At 35.0% G+C, this 13424-nt stretch overlaps 2 protein-coding genes across 7 annotated transcripts in view; both read left to right on the top strand.

The window, feature by feature from the left end:
- NFXL1 (nuclear transcription factor, X-box binding like 1) overlaps window positions 1-13424 on the top strand; it is a 77757-nt gene that overhangs the window by 30583 nt on the left and 33750 nt on the right. For all 6 annotated transcript variants that reach the window (XR_010409387.1, XM_045881193.3, XM_045881196.3 and 3 more), the window contains exons 13-15: window positions 2401-2521; window positions 2753-2912; window positions 3647-3738. Coding sequence is in view for 5 of the 6 variants with exons in the window: in XM_045881193.3 (XP_045737149.1) it covers window positions 2401-2521; window positions 2753-2912; window positions 3647-3738 (373 nt within the window). In the remaining variant the exon portion in view is untranslated. The remainder of the gene's footprint in view (window positions 1-2400; window positions 2522-2752; window positions 2913-3646; window positions 3739-13424) is intronic.
- Window positions 3786-13091, top strand: LOC123848597 (Golgi SNAP receptor complex member 1-like). The gene has a single exon (XM_054508936.2). The coding sequence runs from the start codon at window positions 6037-6039 to the stop codon at window positions 6781-6783; it is 747 nt and encodes a 248-aa protein (XP_054364911.1). The 5' UTR covers window positions 3786-6036; the 3' UTR covers window positions 6784-13091.

Raw genomic sequence — 13424 nt, 5'->3', positions numbered from 1 at the left:
CCTAAAAATAGTTAAAATATTTCTTAATATCAGCAAATATCTGCTGTTCAAATTATTTTATGTCATAAATATCTTCATTTTTTAATTTAGTTTGTATGACTGAAAAACCTGGTAAGACTGACATATTGCAATTGGTTGATGTCTCTAAAGTCTATGAATCTATACTTTCCCTCCTCTGTCTCCTTTTCTTTTCCCTTGTCTCTTTGAGAAACGAGGTTGCTTTATTTAGTCGCAGTCTGCGTTTTCCAGATTGCGTCTCTGTGGTATCATTTGACATTTTCTCCTGTATTTCGTATAAATTACTAGTGGTAATTTATTATATAGAGGTTTGATCAGAGATCCAGGTTCAATTTTTTTTTTTTTTTTTGGCAGAGCGTTTATTTTTTTAAAAAAGAAGCTTATTATTAGCCTCTAACAAAATTTACCTTAATGGAAAGTATGTGGAAGATGTGTTCTGCAGCTTTCACCATTTGTTTGATCCACAGTTAACATAAGATACATAGAACCATTATTTCATACCGTTTTCCATCATTCGAGACACCTTCATGATCAAGGTTATACTGTAACTCATAGGAAGAGGATGCAAACTGCATGTTTGCACTGTGAATATGAAAGTTTGACTTAGAGTTCTTTAAGTTCAAGGTCATCTGTTTTTATGGTTCTGGAATTACTGGATAAGTACCCATTTTGGCTATTGACCCACTGGTCACTGGAGTTGCATTCTGTATGCTGCTTTTTCATTTTAAAACTATCATTGAAGCTACTTTATCTGTCATGTTGTACAGGAATCTGTAACAAATTCTGTTGATTGGTAGGAAGACTTCAAAGAAATTATCCCTTATTTTTCTCAAGATTTAATTTTCAAAAAAGGAAAAGTGATACTGTAGTTTAGAGTGGCAGAAAGGTGTTATGTTTGGTAAGTTCCTGTTTGAATTGCTGAAGGTGAATGAAAATTATTATTAAGTGTGGAAAATGATATACTGAATGAGAACAGACTTAAAGGTCATTATTAACTTTTAGAAAATATGACACCTGGTCATTCTTTTGGAAAGATAAAATAAAATTTGATCATGTGGATAACTTGGCTTGCATTACCATCAAGAAAAGACTTCACTGGATTATACTTAATCAAAACACTGAAGTAAAAATTTGGTAACTTGTACATTAGTACAGTACATATCTGTGTTTTTCCCTGTGTTGCTTTTTATTCTCATTTCCTTATTCTGTGTTCATTATTTGAATCAGAATCCTTCTGTTCCTTTTAGGAACTATTATAAGAGGCTTTAACTAGGATACTTTTCATCATTAGTCTGTTTCTGGTCAGGTTAACTGCTCTTCAGTATTTTGCTTGGTCCTGACACATAGGCAGCAGTCTTTTACGATCCTCACTCCTTAGTTGAAGACTTTTATTCCCTTCTTGCTATTTCATTTCTAGTGGGGAACCTTACTTAGTGGGAACAATAGAGTGGGAAGAAAGCCCTGAAGATGATGTCAGAGCCTTGGGGAGAATTTTATAGCCTGTTTAAAAAAGTTTCTTTCATTTTGTTTTTGTGTATTCCTACCAGCCTGTAACAAAAGAAGGTAAAAAACTGAAACCCAAATAACTTTTCCTTTTGAAATGTTTAGAAGAGAAACACTTGGGAATTATAACCTAAAATGAGGGTTTAGAATTAGTCCTTCACAAAGCGTGAGTAATAGTAAGTTGACTGTACTTGTTAATAACCTGATGAGAGAAATTACTCTTATTGGGGAATTTATCTAAAAATGATGTACTTGAATAGAAGTATGTATGAAAATAAGCCAAAAAGATTATTGATAACATTAGATTTTCCAAGACATAAATCTATTTTGCTTGTGTAGTGATGATTAAATGAGTAGTGTGTTAAATGTTATTTAGACTAGAATTTTAGCAAATTTCAAAGAAAATTCTAAAACTTTTTAATTGAATTACCAGTGTGGATATAGAAAAGTATACAGATAACTAGTGTATAGCTTGATGGATTTTTACGAACTGAACATAACCAGGTAACCAAAACTCTGATTAAACAGAACATTACCAGTATTTCCAAAACCCTCCTTGTATCCTTCATAACCATCATCCTGGTTTCAAACGGTATAGATTAGTTTTTTTTATTGTTATATGTAAGATTAGTTTTTCCTATTTGTTATATGTAAGATTAGTGTTTTCTATTTGTTATATGTAAACGGACTCATATACTACATACTCTTGTGTTTGGCTTCCTTTGCTTGATGTTGTGTGTGTGAGGTTCATTCACGTAGTTTCTTTATTCTCATTGTAGAGTATCCAGTTGTGTGAATACCAAATTCATTGATCCTATTGTTGATTGTCATTTGAATAGTTAAGGACATTTCTTTTTAAGTTTCAGACCTTTTTTTCAGGCAGTTGTTATCCCTGCCCAGAAACTGTAGACGTGAAGTGCAATTGTGGTAATACAAAGGTGACGGTGCCCTGTGGCCGGGAACGTACCACAAGACCACCCAAGTGCAAAGAGCAATGTAGGTTAGTATGAGGTTCTGCGCAGACTTACACCTGGTGTCTTAGCAAATTTAAATTCATACTGATTTTAAATATTGTTAGTATTTTAAATTTTGCATTAATGTTCTAAAATACTAATATTCACAGTATTCTTGTTCTGTATGGAATCAGAAGATACTTAAATAGATAATTGCACTTTAGATATAATTGTTCATTAATCAAAAGTAATTTAAAAAATTGTACTTTATGATTTAGTCGACCACCAACTTGCCATCATACAAGTCAAGAAAAACATCGCTGTCACTTTGGCTCTTGTCCTCCATGTCATCAGCCTTGCCAAAAAGTTTTGGAGAAATGTGGTCACTTGTGTCCTGCTCCATGTCATGACCAAGCATTAATAAAGCAAACTGGCAGGGTAAGGGAATATATTATTAAGAGGTAGTGCATTTCTGTGGGTCATATTTTCTTAATTTTACTTAGTCATTCAACAAGCAATGATTAAGTACCTACTGGGTGTTAAGCACTGTGATAGGAGCTGGGGTACAAGGTAAATATGACTTGATCTTTTGTCCTAAGAAGCTCACGGCGTAGAAAAGACGAGAAACCAGTAAACGGATGTTTGCTAATAACATGTGGTAATCATGTTATCATCCTGATACACATGAGTTTGGCAGTCTTCCTTCATATATTGTGGTCCAGGGTTATAGATATCTTCTGGTTTCCTCAAAGATTCATTCACTTAGTGAATATTTATTGAGTCCTTACTATGTGTTAAGCATTCTCCTACCTGCTAGGGACATAACAGTGAACAAATAATGGAGATTACATTCTACTGGTGGAAGTTGGATTTTACAGTGCCGTTTCTCATTCCCCTTTTGGCTAATAAGAAGTAAAGGAAGCTACTTTGTCTTTGTTCTGCCATTTAAAAACTGGAGTCTGCCTTCATTTGTAGCATCAGATGTGTGTGGAGGGGAACATCTGATAGAGTACAGATGGGATAAAATATTTCAGTAAGCACAATTTGTTGGTTACTTGAAAAAATTTCAGCCCGCTTGAACAGAGGGTATGTGGGACTATTTTCTTAGATTCTTATATTGGCCATATGATTTAATTCCTCTGCCTTTAAATTGTTTTGTATTTTACTTGTAGCACCAGCCTACAGGCCCTTGGGAACAGCCTTTGGAGCCAGAGTTTATTCAGACTGCATTACCGTGTCCTCCATGTCAAGTTCCTATTCCTACGTAAGTATTTTAGAATTTTAACTTAAAAATAATTTTTTTTTACATAGTTCTAAGTTTATCTTAAATTACCTTCTCCCCTTTTTCTGTATTCAGTTCATCATTTTTTTCAGGCCTAGTCCATAAACCAGTCTCTCTGTCTTCAGCCTAATTCTTTTCTAAGTACATTTTACATACTGCTTGAAAACCTCTAGATATCTTTTTTTGAGTCTTTTCCCCAGCTGGAGTTTAATGTCCTTCTGAATTTCCATAGCAACTCGCACTTAGAGTAATTCATCCAAGAGATCATCATCCGTTAGTTTTCCTGATACCCATGCTAGTCTGTGAGCTACTTGAGGACAGAGGAGAGCCAGGTTGTAGGTAAGGCATACTTGAAGGAAACACTGAAAATCAAAGAAAGTAGTGTTCTGGAATGTAGTATTCCCAGGTAATGACCTGGACTGGGTGGTAAGGAGTCAAACCCTAGGGTGATATGAATCGTGGAATGGTTCATACTTTGAGTAGAGGTTATAGAATATAGGAGTAAAAGAAGCACAGAATTCTGGGAACTAACGTAAAATTAGAAAACAGGTTGTTTTCTACCATTAAGATTCCAAACTGAATATTGGTATGTCTTGCGTATCTTTTTAAAGAGACAGTTCTAGGGCCATAGGCTTAAAGATACAGTTATTTCCTTTTAAAAGCTCTCCCATTATGTCCTTCCACATCTTTCCTCTCAGTTTAAGTAGAATGTATATTTTTATATATTGGTTGTGCAGTCAGGTTGGGAGGCAAAGTGTTACTGGGAGCTGTATCTACAACATAGTGATTTTAGTCTGTAGATTAGTCGGGGGGGAGAATTCATAGTCACTTAAATTGTTTGTATAAGTGTAGTCAGTTATCTTTGAATTCCTTAGTCTGTCTTACAGGAGGATTATTTAACAGATATTCCCCTTATTTCATTCAATTAATTTCCTCAAAATCTTAGGTTGGATTAAATATTTTATGACAGTAGAAAAACTGCCTGGAATTACTAAGTCATGTTTACTAGAGGTTTAAAGAATTAATTTTATTTATTTAATTAATTAATTAATTAATTAATTTTAAGATTTTATTTATTTATTTGACAGAGAGAGACACAGTGAGAGAGGGAACACAAGCAGGGGGAGTGAGAGAGGGAGAAGCAGGCTACCCGTGGAGCAGGGAGCCCGATGTGGGACTTGATCTCAGGACCTTGGGATCATGACCTGAGCCGAAGGCAGTCGCTTAACCGACTGAGCCACCCAGGCGCCCTAAAGAATTAATTTTAAAAGTCTTTCCTTTGCACTTGACTGGAATGTGCTGCTGAAAGGTTTTTTGGGGGGTATGTATATATATATATTAAGACATTGTGTTTTAGAGTAAGGACTCTTGAGTCCAGTGTTATGCTTCCTGCTAACTACTACCATGAATAAGTCATATATCCTCTCTGTTTGTAAAATAAGGATATTCAAGATATTTACAAAGATGTTAGTGGGGAAGAGAGAAGTTTTGGAGGGAGGTCTTTATCAAAAAAATATTTGTTGTGTCTAGTAAACAATTTTTTTCTTAGTCTATTTTTTCTGATGTTAGTATAGCCACATTTACCCTCTTTTGGTTATAATTTACATGAAGGAATGGACAGATTCTTAGAAACACAAAAACTTCTGAAACTGACTCAAAGAGAAGTAGAAAATCTAAATAAACTTACACCTAGTAAAGAGATTAAACTAGTAACCAAAAGCCTACCACAAAGAAAAGCTGAGGATGAATGACTTTACTGGTGAATTCTACCAAACATTTAAGAAATTAACACCAGTGTTTCACTATGGGGAGACACTTCCTGACTTACTCAATGAAACTTGTATTTCCCTGATACTAAGAGCAGAAAAAGACATCACAAGAAGAGAAAACTATAGATCAATATTCCTTTTATATATAGATATAAAAATTCTCAACCAAATACTAACAAACTGCATCTAGCAACATGTAAAAAGGTTTGTACATCATGACCAAGAGGGATATATCCCACAAATAGGAGGTTGATTCAACATATGAAAACCAAAATACCAAAGTACTATTTTATCATAAGAATAATGGACAATCAATAGATGCAGAAAAACATTTGACAAAATCCTACATACTTTCTAGATGAAAACACTCAATAAACTTAGATAAACAAACTCCCTCAACCTGATAAAGGGCATCAGTGAAAAACCCTTAATCATACTTAATGGTGAAAGACCAAAAGCTTTCCTGTTAAGAACAGGAAAAAGAGTAGGATGTCGACGTTGGACAACAAAGATGGCTGCAGGAACCAGCAATTATTGGGAAGATCTCAGGAAACAAGCTCGACAGCTGGAAAATGAACTTGACCTGAAACTAGTTTCCTTCAGTAAACTATGTACAAGTTACAGTCATAGCAGTGCCCGAGATGGAAGACGCGACAGCTCTGACACAACACCCCCTTTAAATGGATCAAGCCAAGACAGAATGTTTCAAACAATGGCAATTGAGATTGAACAGCTTTTGGCAAGGCTTATAGGAGTAAATGATAAAATGGCAGAATATACCAACAGTGCAGGTGTCCCATCTTTGAATGCAGCACTGATGCATACATTACAGAGACAGAGAGATATATTGCAGGATTATACACATGAATTTCATAAAACCAAAGCAAACTTCGTGGCAATATGGGAAAGGGAGAATCTCATGGGATCAGTACGAAAGGATATTGAGTCATATAAAAGTGGGTCTGGAGTAAACAACAGAAGAACTGAACTATTTTTGAAAGAACATGACCACCTTCGAAACTCAGATCGTCTGATAGAAGAGACAATAAGCATTGCTATGGCATCAAAAGAAAATATGACTTCCCAGAGAGGAATGTTGAAGTCGATTCAGAGCAAAATGAATACTTTGGCCAATCATTTTCCTGCTGTGAACAGCCTGATCCAGCAGATCAATCTGAGGAAGCGGCGAGACTCCCTCATCCTGGGCGGTGTCATTGGCGTCTGTACCATCCTGTTGCTGCTGTATGCTTTCCATTGATGGAACATCTCGGGGACTCTGGACAGCCACCCCTTTCCCACCCTGATCTGGAATAAGGAAAAGTAGGAAGGAGAAGTTGATTGTCCTGATGATTAGCCTCACCAGCAGGATTAATTCACGACTGATAGCTCTGGACTCTGTCACGTGGTCAGATTGAGCTGAAGCCACAGTTTTTCTGTGCTCTCTTTTCTAACACACATTTCCTTCTGTTTTTAGTTTAAAAAAAAAAAAAGTTTTCAGTTGCTTTTGTCCTCCCAGGAGGTAAGTAAACCAATCAGAAACAGAGTTTCTGTGCTTCAGTAATTGTGTTGAAGGCTGATGACAAGCCAGGTCTTAGAGCTGGACTTCTCAGAAAACCAGGTTTCTCTGTATCCAAAGACTGCTTTCCTTTTAGCCCCCAGATTGGGTTGTGAATAAAAATAGTTCTTGTCCTTTTATTTTACACTCATGATGAGAAATCACAAGTCATTTCTTGATAAGCTGTGCTATAAATTTCTACTCTGCGTCCCTGTTTTGGTATTCAAGGAAAATTACATTTTTCACAGATTCTTTGAGATGCCAGCAGGTCAACTTCAACACAGTTGAGGTTGTCTGAAACAGAAGACAAACACTGCAAAAAACCTTTTTTTTTCCTTCTTCTTTTTGTAAATTGTATGCACACTAGGGTTGACTGTATTCCTGGAAAAGCATCAAGAATAACAGGCTTTTTTTGTCAGTCGTTGTTTTGATTTTTTGTTTATATCTTCCATTGGATTAATATTTCCTACTACAAGTAAATGAAATTTCGGTTCTACCATGATAAAAGTAACCAATAGCCAGTGTCTGTCATTGCCCCCACCAATTCCTCATCATGTCAGGATTAACCCTGAATGAGGGGACTGCTCAGTTTTCAGTGAGATCTATTCAACAAGCCACATGTAAAAAGACATTGATTTGCGGGGTCACCATCCAGATAATTCCATTTATAAATGCTCCATGATCTAGGAGCAAAAGTTTGAGAACTACTGCCTGATGTATTAGGAATTCTGAGTTTTACGAAGACCTATTTACTCTAAATCTGTTTTTTCCAAACATCCAGAGAATGGTTTTACTGTTGAAGGTGCATGTGACAAAATCTCTCTCTGCACCTGTCTTCTATCATCTGGACAGGGACAAAATTTTAAACCACCCACCAGAATTCTTTTCAGGTTTAACCATTTCTCCGTTTCTGTAAATGTATGACTTGTCTAACTGAACTACCACAAATAGCTTGAAGACTTCAACATCTGCACTCCTCACCAAGAAAGAAGGTTGCTCTTCACCATTGGAATTGACTCTGGTACTTACAGTATTGGCTTCAGACTGTGCCACAGGGAATAAAAGGATATTAGCATGTAGTTCTTAACTGCATTACAGTGTGTAGGTGATGACATTCAGATGAACTTAATACACAGGCTGATGGCTATGCTAACTGCTGGTCTGGTACAGAAACTGAGAGGTTTTTCCTTCTGGTGTCTAAGTTTTATTATGTCCTGGGTATGAAAGGCATTTGATACCTTTTTTTTAAACTATGGGGTTTATTTTTCTAAATATGGGTTGATCGATCAGTTACTTGATTGGGGATGCCCTTAAAAGAAAGTAAGTTTTCCCAATGTGACCCTTAAAGGATTCGAGAAGTTCATTTATTAAATTCTCTGTTGGGAGAACAAAACTTCTCTTCCCTGACACTTTATTATTATCTTTGATTTTTCAAAGGGCCTTCATTGGTGGTTGTGCCTCAGCTAGAATTTATGGGACTTTCGTTGCTGTATGGTTGGCATTTATAAAATCTGAAGTATCATAAATAAAGTTATTTATTTAATTATACTAAAAAAAAAAAAAGAGTAGGATGTCTGCCCTTGCCCCTTCTATTTAGGTTTACATTGTATTAGAGGTGCTAGCCAGAGCAATTAGACTAGAAAAAGAAAGAATGTATTCACATTGGGAATAAAGAAGTAAAACTATTTGTATTTTTAAATGATATGACCTTGTATATGAAAAATCCTTACACAGACTGTTAGAGATGATAGGATTTTTCATATACAAGATCATGTAGTATATGGAAGTCAATGGCTTTGGTAAGGCTATAAGAAACATTAGTATACAAAAGTCAATTCTATACCCTAGCAATGAACCATCTGAAAATGAAATTAAGAAAACAGTTCTACTTCCAGTAGCATTAAAAAAGCAACTTGTTTATTCAACAAATTTAATTTAAAAAATCTAAGATTTTGTCCACTGAAAACTATAAAACATTTTTGAAAGAAATTAAAGAAGACCAAAGGCTGTGGTACTGGCATACCGATAGACATATGGATCAAGGGAATAGAATTGAGAGTCTGGCCATAAATGTAGGAATTTATTTCTAATTAGTTTTTGATAACAGTGATTTAATAAATGGAAAGACATCCCATGTTTGTGGATGGGAAGACTTAATGTTAAGGGCACTATTACCCAAAATGATATACAAATTTAACATATATATTCTCTGTCAAAATCACAGCAGGCTTTTATGCAGAAATTGTCCCCAAAATTCATATGGAAATGTGAAGGACCCAGAATAGCCAAAATCTTCTTAAAAGTGAAAACAAAGTTAGAGGACTCACATTTCCTGATTTTAAACTTATAAAACTATAGCAGTTAAGAATCTGTGGTATTGGTGTAGGGACACACATTGATCAATGGAATAGAATTGAGAGGCCAGAAGGAAACCCATATGTTTATGGTCAATTGATTTTTGATAAGAGTGTCAAAACAGTTCAGTGGGAGGAAGAATGTTTCATGTCAACACATGGTGCTGAGAGAATAGATATTCACAGGGAAAAAAAATGAAATTGGACCTCTACATCACAACATATATAAATATTAACTCAAAATGGATCAAAGATCTGAAAGTAAGAGCTATTAAACTCTTAGAAGAAAACATAGGTGTAACCCTTTGTGTCCTTGTGTTAGGCAGTGATTTGTTACATAGGACACCTAAAGCATAAGCAACAAAAGAAAAAATAAAGTCAGGACATTATTAAGCACAATTTCTTAATTGTGCTTCAAGGACACAATAAAAAAATTGAAAAGAACCCAAAAATGGGAGAAAAAGTTTGCAAATCATATATTCTGTAAGAATATCTAGAATATATAAAGAATTCTTAAACCGAGAAACAAAAAGACAAATAATCCAATTTAAAAATGGGCGAAATCCTTGAATAGACGTTCCTCTGGAGATCTTACAAGTGGCCAGTAAACATGTGAAAAGATGCTCAAGTAATTGTTAGGGAAATGCAAGTCAAAACCATGTTAAGGTGTCATTTTACACTCACTAGGAAGGCTAAAATAAAGAAGATATAAGTGTTGGTGAAGATAGGGAGTAGTTGGAACCATCGTACATTGCTGATGGGAATGTAAAATGGTGCAACTACTTGGGAAAGCAGTTTGGTAGTTTCTCAGGAAACCAAACTTGGACTTAACCAATTTTACTCTTAGGTATACACCTGAGAGAATTGAAAATATGTGTTCACAAAAAAACTTGGACACAAATGTTACAATAATAGGAGCATTATTATGAATAGCCAGAAAGTGGAAACAAATATCTATTGATTGATGAATGGATAAACAAAACGTGGTATATCCATGCAATGGAATATCATTCAGCTATAAAAATGCATGAATTACTGACACCTGCTATAACATGGATGAACCTTGAAAACAGTATTCTAAGTGAAAGAAGCCAGACATGAACGGCCACATAATGTTTGATTCCATTTATATGAAATGTTCAAAATAGGCAAATCCATAGAGATAGAAAGTAGATTAGTGGTTGCCAGGGGCTACAGAGTGACTTCTAATAGTTACAGGGTTTCTCTGTTGATTATGAAAATATGCTCGATACTGGTGAGGGTTCCATAACCTTGTGAATATACTAAAAACCACTGAATTGTACATTTAAAAGTATAAATTTTATGGTATGTGAGTTTTATCTCAATTTTAAAAAGGAGACAAACCTACACATAAAGATCCTTCTAATTCTGATAATGATTTTTCAGTGGATGTGTAATAAAATTATTATAAAGTATATGTTAAAATTATTACTTGTCACATGAACTATCCAGGTATTATGATTTCTTTCTTAGAGTAGAATATTCATGTCTTCTTGTCCCTTAACATGACTTTTAATCGTAATTTGGCTATGTGGTAAAAGAATTCTGAATATACGTGTTAAATCATTTGCAGTGCCTTTGGCTTCAAGTTATAAAGAACCTAAATAAAAAGTGACATAATAATGTTTATGCCTTGCATGGTTAGATTGGAGGTAGAGCAGCTTCATGGTTGGTTAAGCTGGTTAATGCAATGATACATCATCAAAGGCCCAGATTCTGTCTATTTTATCCTCAATGTGTCATCTTTGCCGTCAGGCTGTTTGGTTTTCTGATCAACCTCCCATCCAGATAGGAAGTTTCCAAAAAGAAAAACAGAAACTGTTTATGCCTTCTACCATCATCATCTTTTTTTAAAGAGTGAGAAGCCTTTTCCAGAAGCCCCATAGCAAAACTCCTTCCACATTTCATTGGCCAGAATAGGATCATAAGACAATTTCTAAACCAGTCCCTGGAAAGGGAAGTGGAATGTTTATTTTTAAATTCTTTTAAATAGACTTTATCTTTTTTAGGTGATTTTCGGGTTTACAGAAAAATTACACAGACAGTACAGAGTTCCCATATGATCCTGCCACACATACTTTCCCTTGTTATTAACATTTTATATTAGTGAGGTACAGTTTTTCACAATCGAGGAACTGATACTGAATAATAACAATATTATAAACTAAAGTCCATAGTTTACATTAGGGTTTACTTTTTGTGTTGGACGGTTCTATGAGTGTTGATAAATGCATGATCTCATGTATCCACTATTCACCATTACAATAACATACAGAATAGTTTCACTGCCCTAAATGTGTCCAGTGCTATACTTGTTCATCTCTTACCTTCTCTCCCTCAAGCCACTGGTAATCGTTGCTCTTTTTAATGTCTCTGTGGTTTTGCCTTTTCCAGAATGTCACCTAGTTGGAATCATACAGTTTGTAGGCTTTTCAGCATATTTCATGTAGCAATATGCATTTAAGTTTCCTCTGTGTCTTTTAGTGTCTTGGTCGCTCATTTCTTTTTATTGCTGAATAATATTCCATTGTATGAATGTACCACAGTTTGTTTATCCATTCACCTATTGAAGGACATTTTGGTTGCTTCCAAATTTTGACAGTTATGAAAAAAGCTGCTATAAGCATTGATGTATAGATTTTGCTGGATCATATCGTAAGCTTAGTTTCTCTTTGTAAGACACTGCCAAACCATCCAACAAGGTGGGAGGAATGTACCATGTTACATTCTCATCAGCACTGTGAGTGCCTGTGGCCCTGTGTTCTTGTCAGCATATGCTCCTGTCCACGTTTTGGGTTTTAGTCATTCTAATAGGTGTGCAGTGGCATCTCATTGTAATTGGCAGTTTTCTAAGGACACATGATGTTCAGCATCTTTTCATATGTTTATTTGCTGCCTGTATGTCTTCTTTGGAAGGTGAGGTGTCCTCTCTTCAAATCTTGACCATTTTTTAATTGGATTGTTTGCTTTCTTACTGAGTTTTAAGAATTTTGTTTACATTTTGGATACAAGTCCTTTACCAGATACATGTTTTCCAAATACTTTCTGCCAGTCTGTGGCTTTTCGTTTATGTGTTTTCATTTAGCACTTTCATTTAAGTGTTTTTCACAAGGCAGATGTTTTGGTTTTTCTTTTGGAGATCATGCTTTTGGTGTTGAATCTAAAAAATCATCATTAAATCCAAGTCACCTGGATTTTCTCCTATGTTTATAGTTTCACACTCCACATTTAGGTCTGTGATCCATTTTGAGTTACCTGTTGTGAAAGGTGTAAGGCCTGTTGGGATTTTTTTTCTGTGTCGATGTCTTAATTCCAGCACCAACCATTTGTTGAAAAGACTATCCCTTCTCTATTCGGTTGCCTTTTTCCTTTGTTAGAGATCATTCGACTATATTTATGTAGGTCTGTTTCTGGGCTTTCTGTTCTTTTCCATTCTGTTAACAGTACCCTACTGTCTTAATCACTGTAGCTTTATATATGTCTTTAAGTTGGATAGTGTCAGTACTATGTTGTTCTTCAGTATTGTATTGGCTATCCTGGGTTTTTTGTTTTTCCATACAGACCTTAGAATCAGTTTGCTGGTGTCCACTATTAATAACTTGCTGGGATTTTGATTAGAATTATGTTGAATCTAGATCAAGTTGGGAAAAAAGCAACATTTTAACAATATTTGCACCTTCCTATCAGTGAACATGGGATATCTCATCATTTATTTAGATTGTCTTTGATTTCTTTCATCAGTGTTTTGTTATTTTGCTCATATAGATCATGTCTATATTTTGTTAGATTTGTATTTATTTCATTTTTTGTGCTAGTATAAATGGTGGTATGTTTTAAATTTCAAATTCCAATTGTTCATTGCTGGTATATAGAAGAGCAATTGGCTTTTGTGTGTTAACTTTGTATCCTGCAAGTTTTCTATCTTCACTTCTGTTTATTTTTTATTCTTAATAAAACTAGTAGACTTAG

The sequence above is a fragment of the Mirounga angustirostris genome, unplaced genomic scaffold (genome assembly GCF_029215605.1).
Source record: "Mirounga angustirostris isolate CCGP_5_RB_7025 unplaced genomic scaffold, mMirAng1.0.hap1 SCAF_2, whole genome shotgun sequence".
Lineage (NCBI taxonomy): Eukaryota > Metazoa > Chordata > Mammalia > Carnivora > Phocidae > Mirounga > Mirounga angustirostris.
This window is presented reverse-complemented; position numbering and strand designations above follow the sequence as displayed.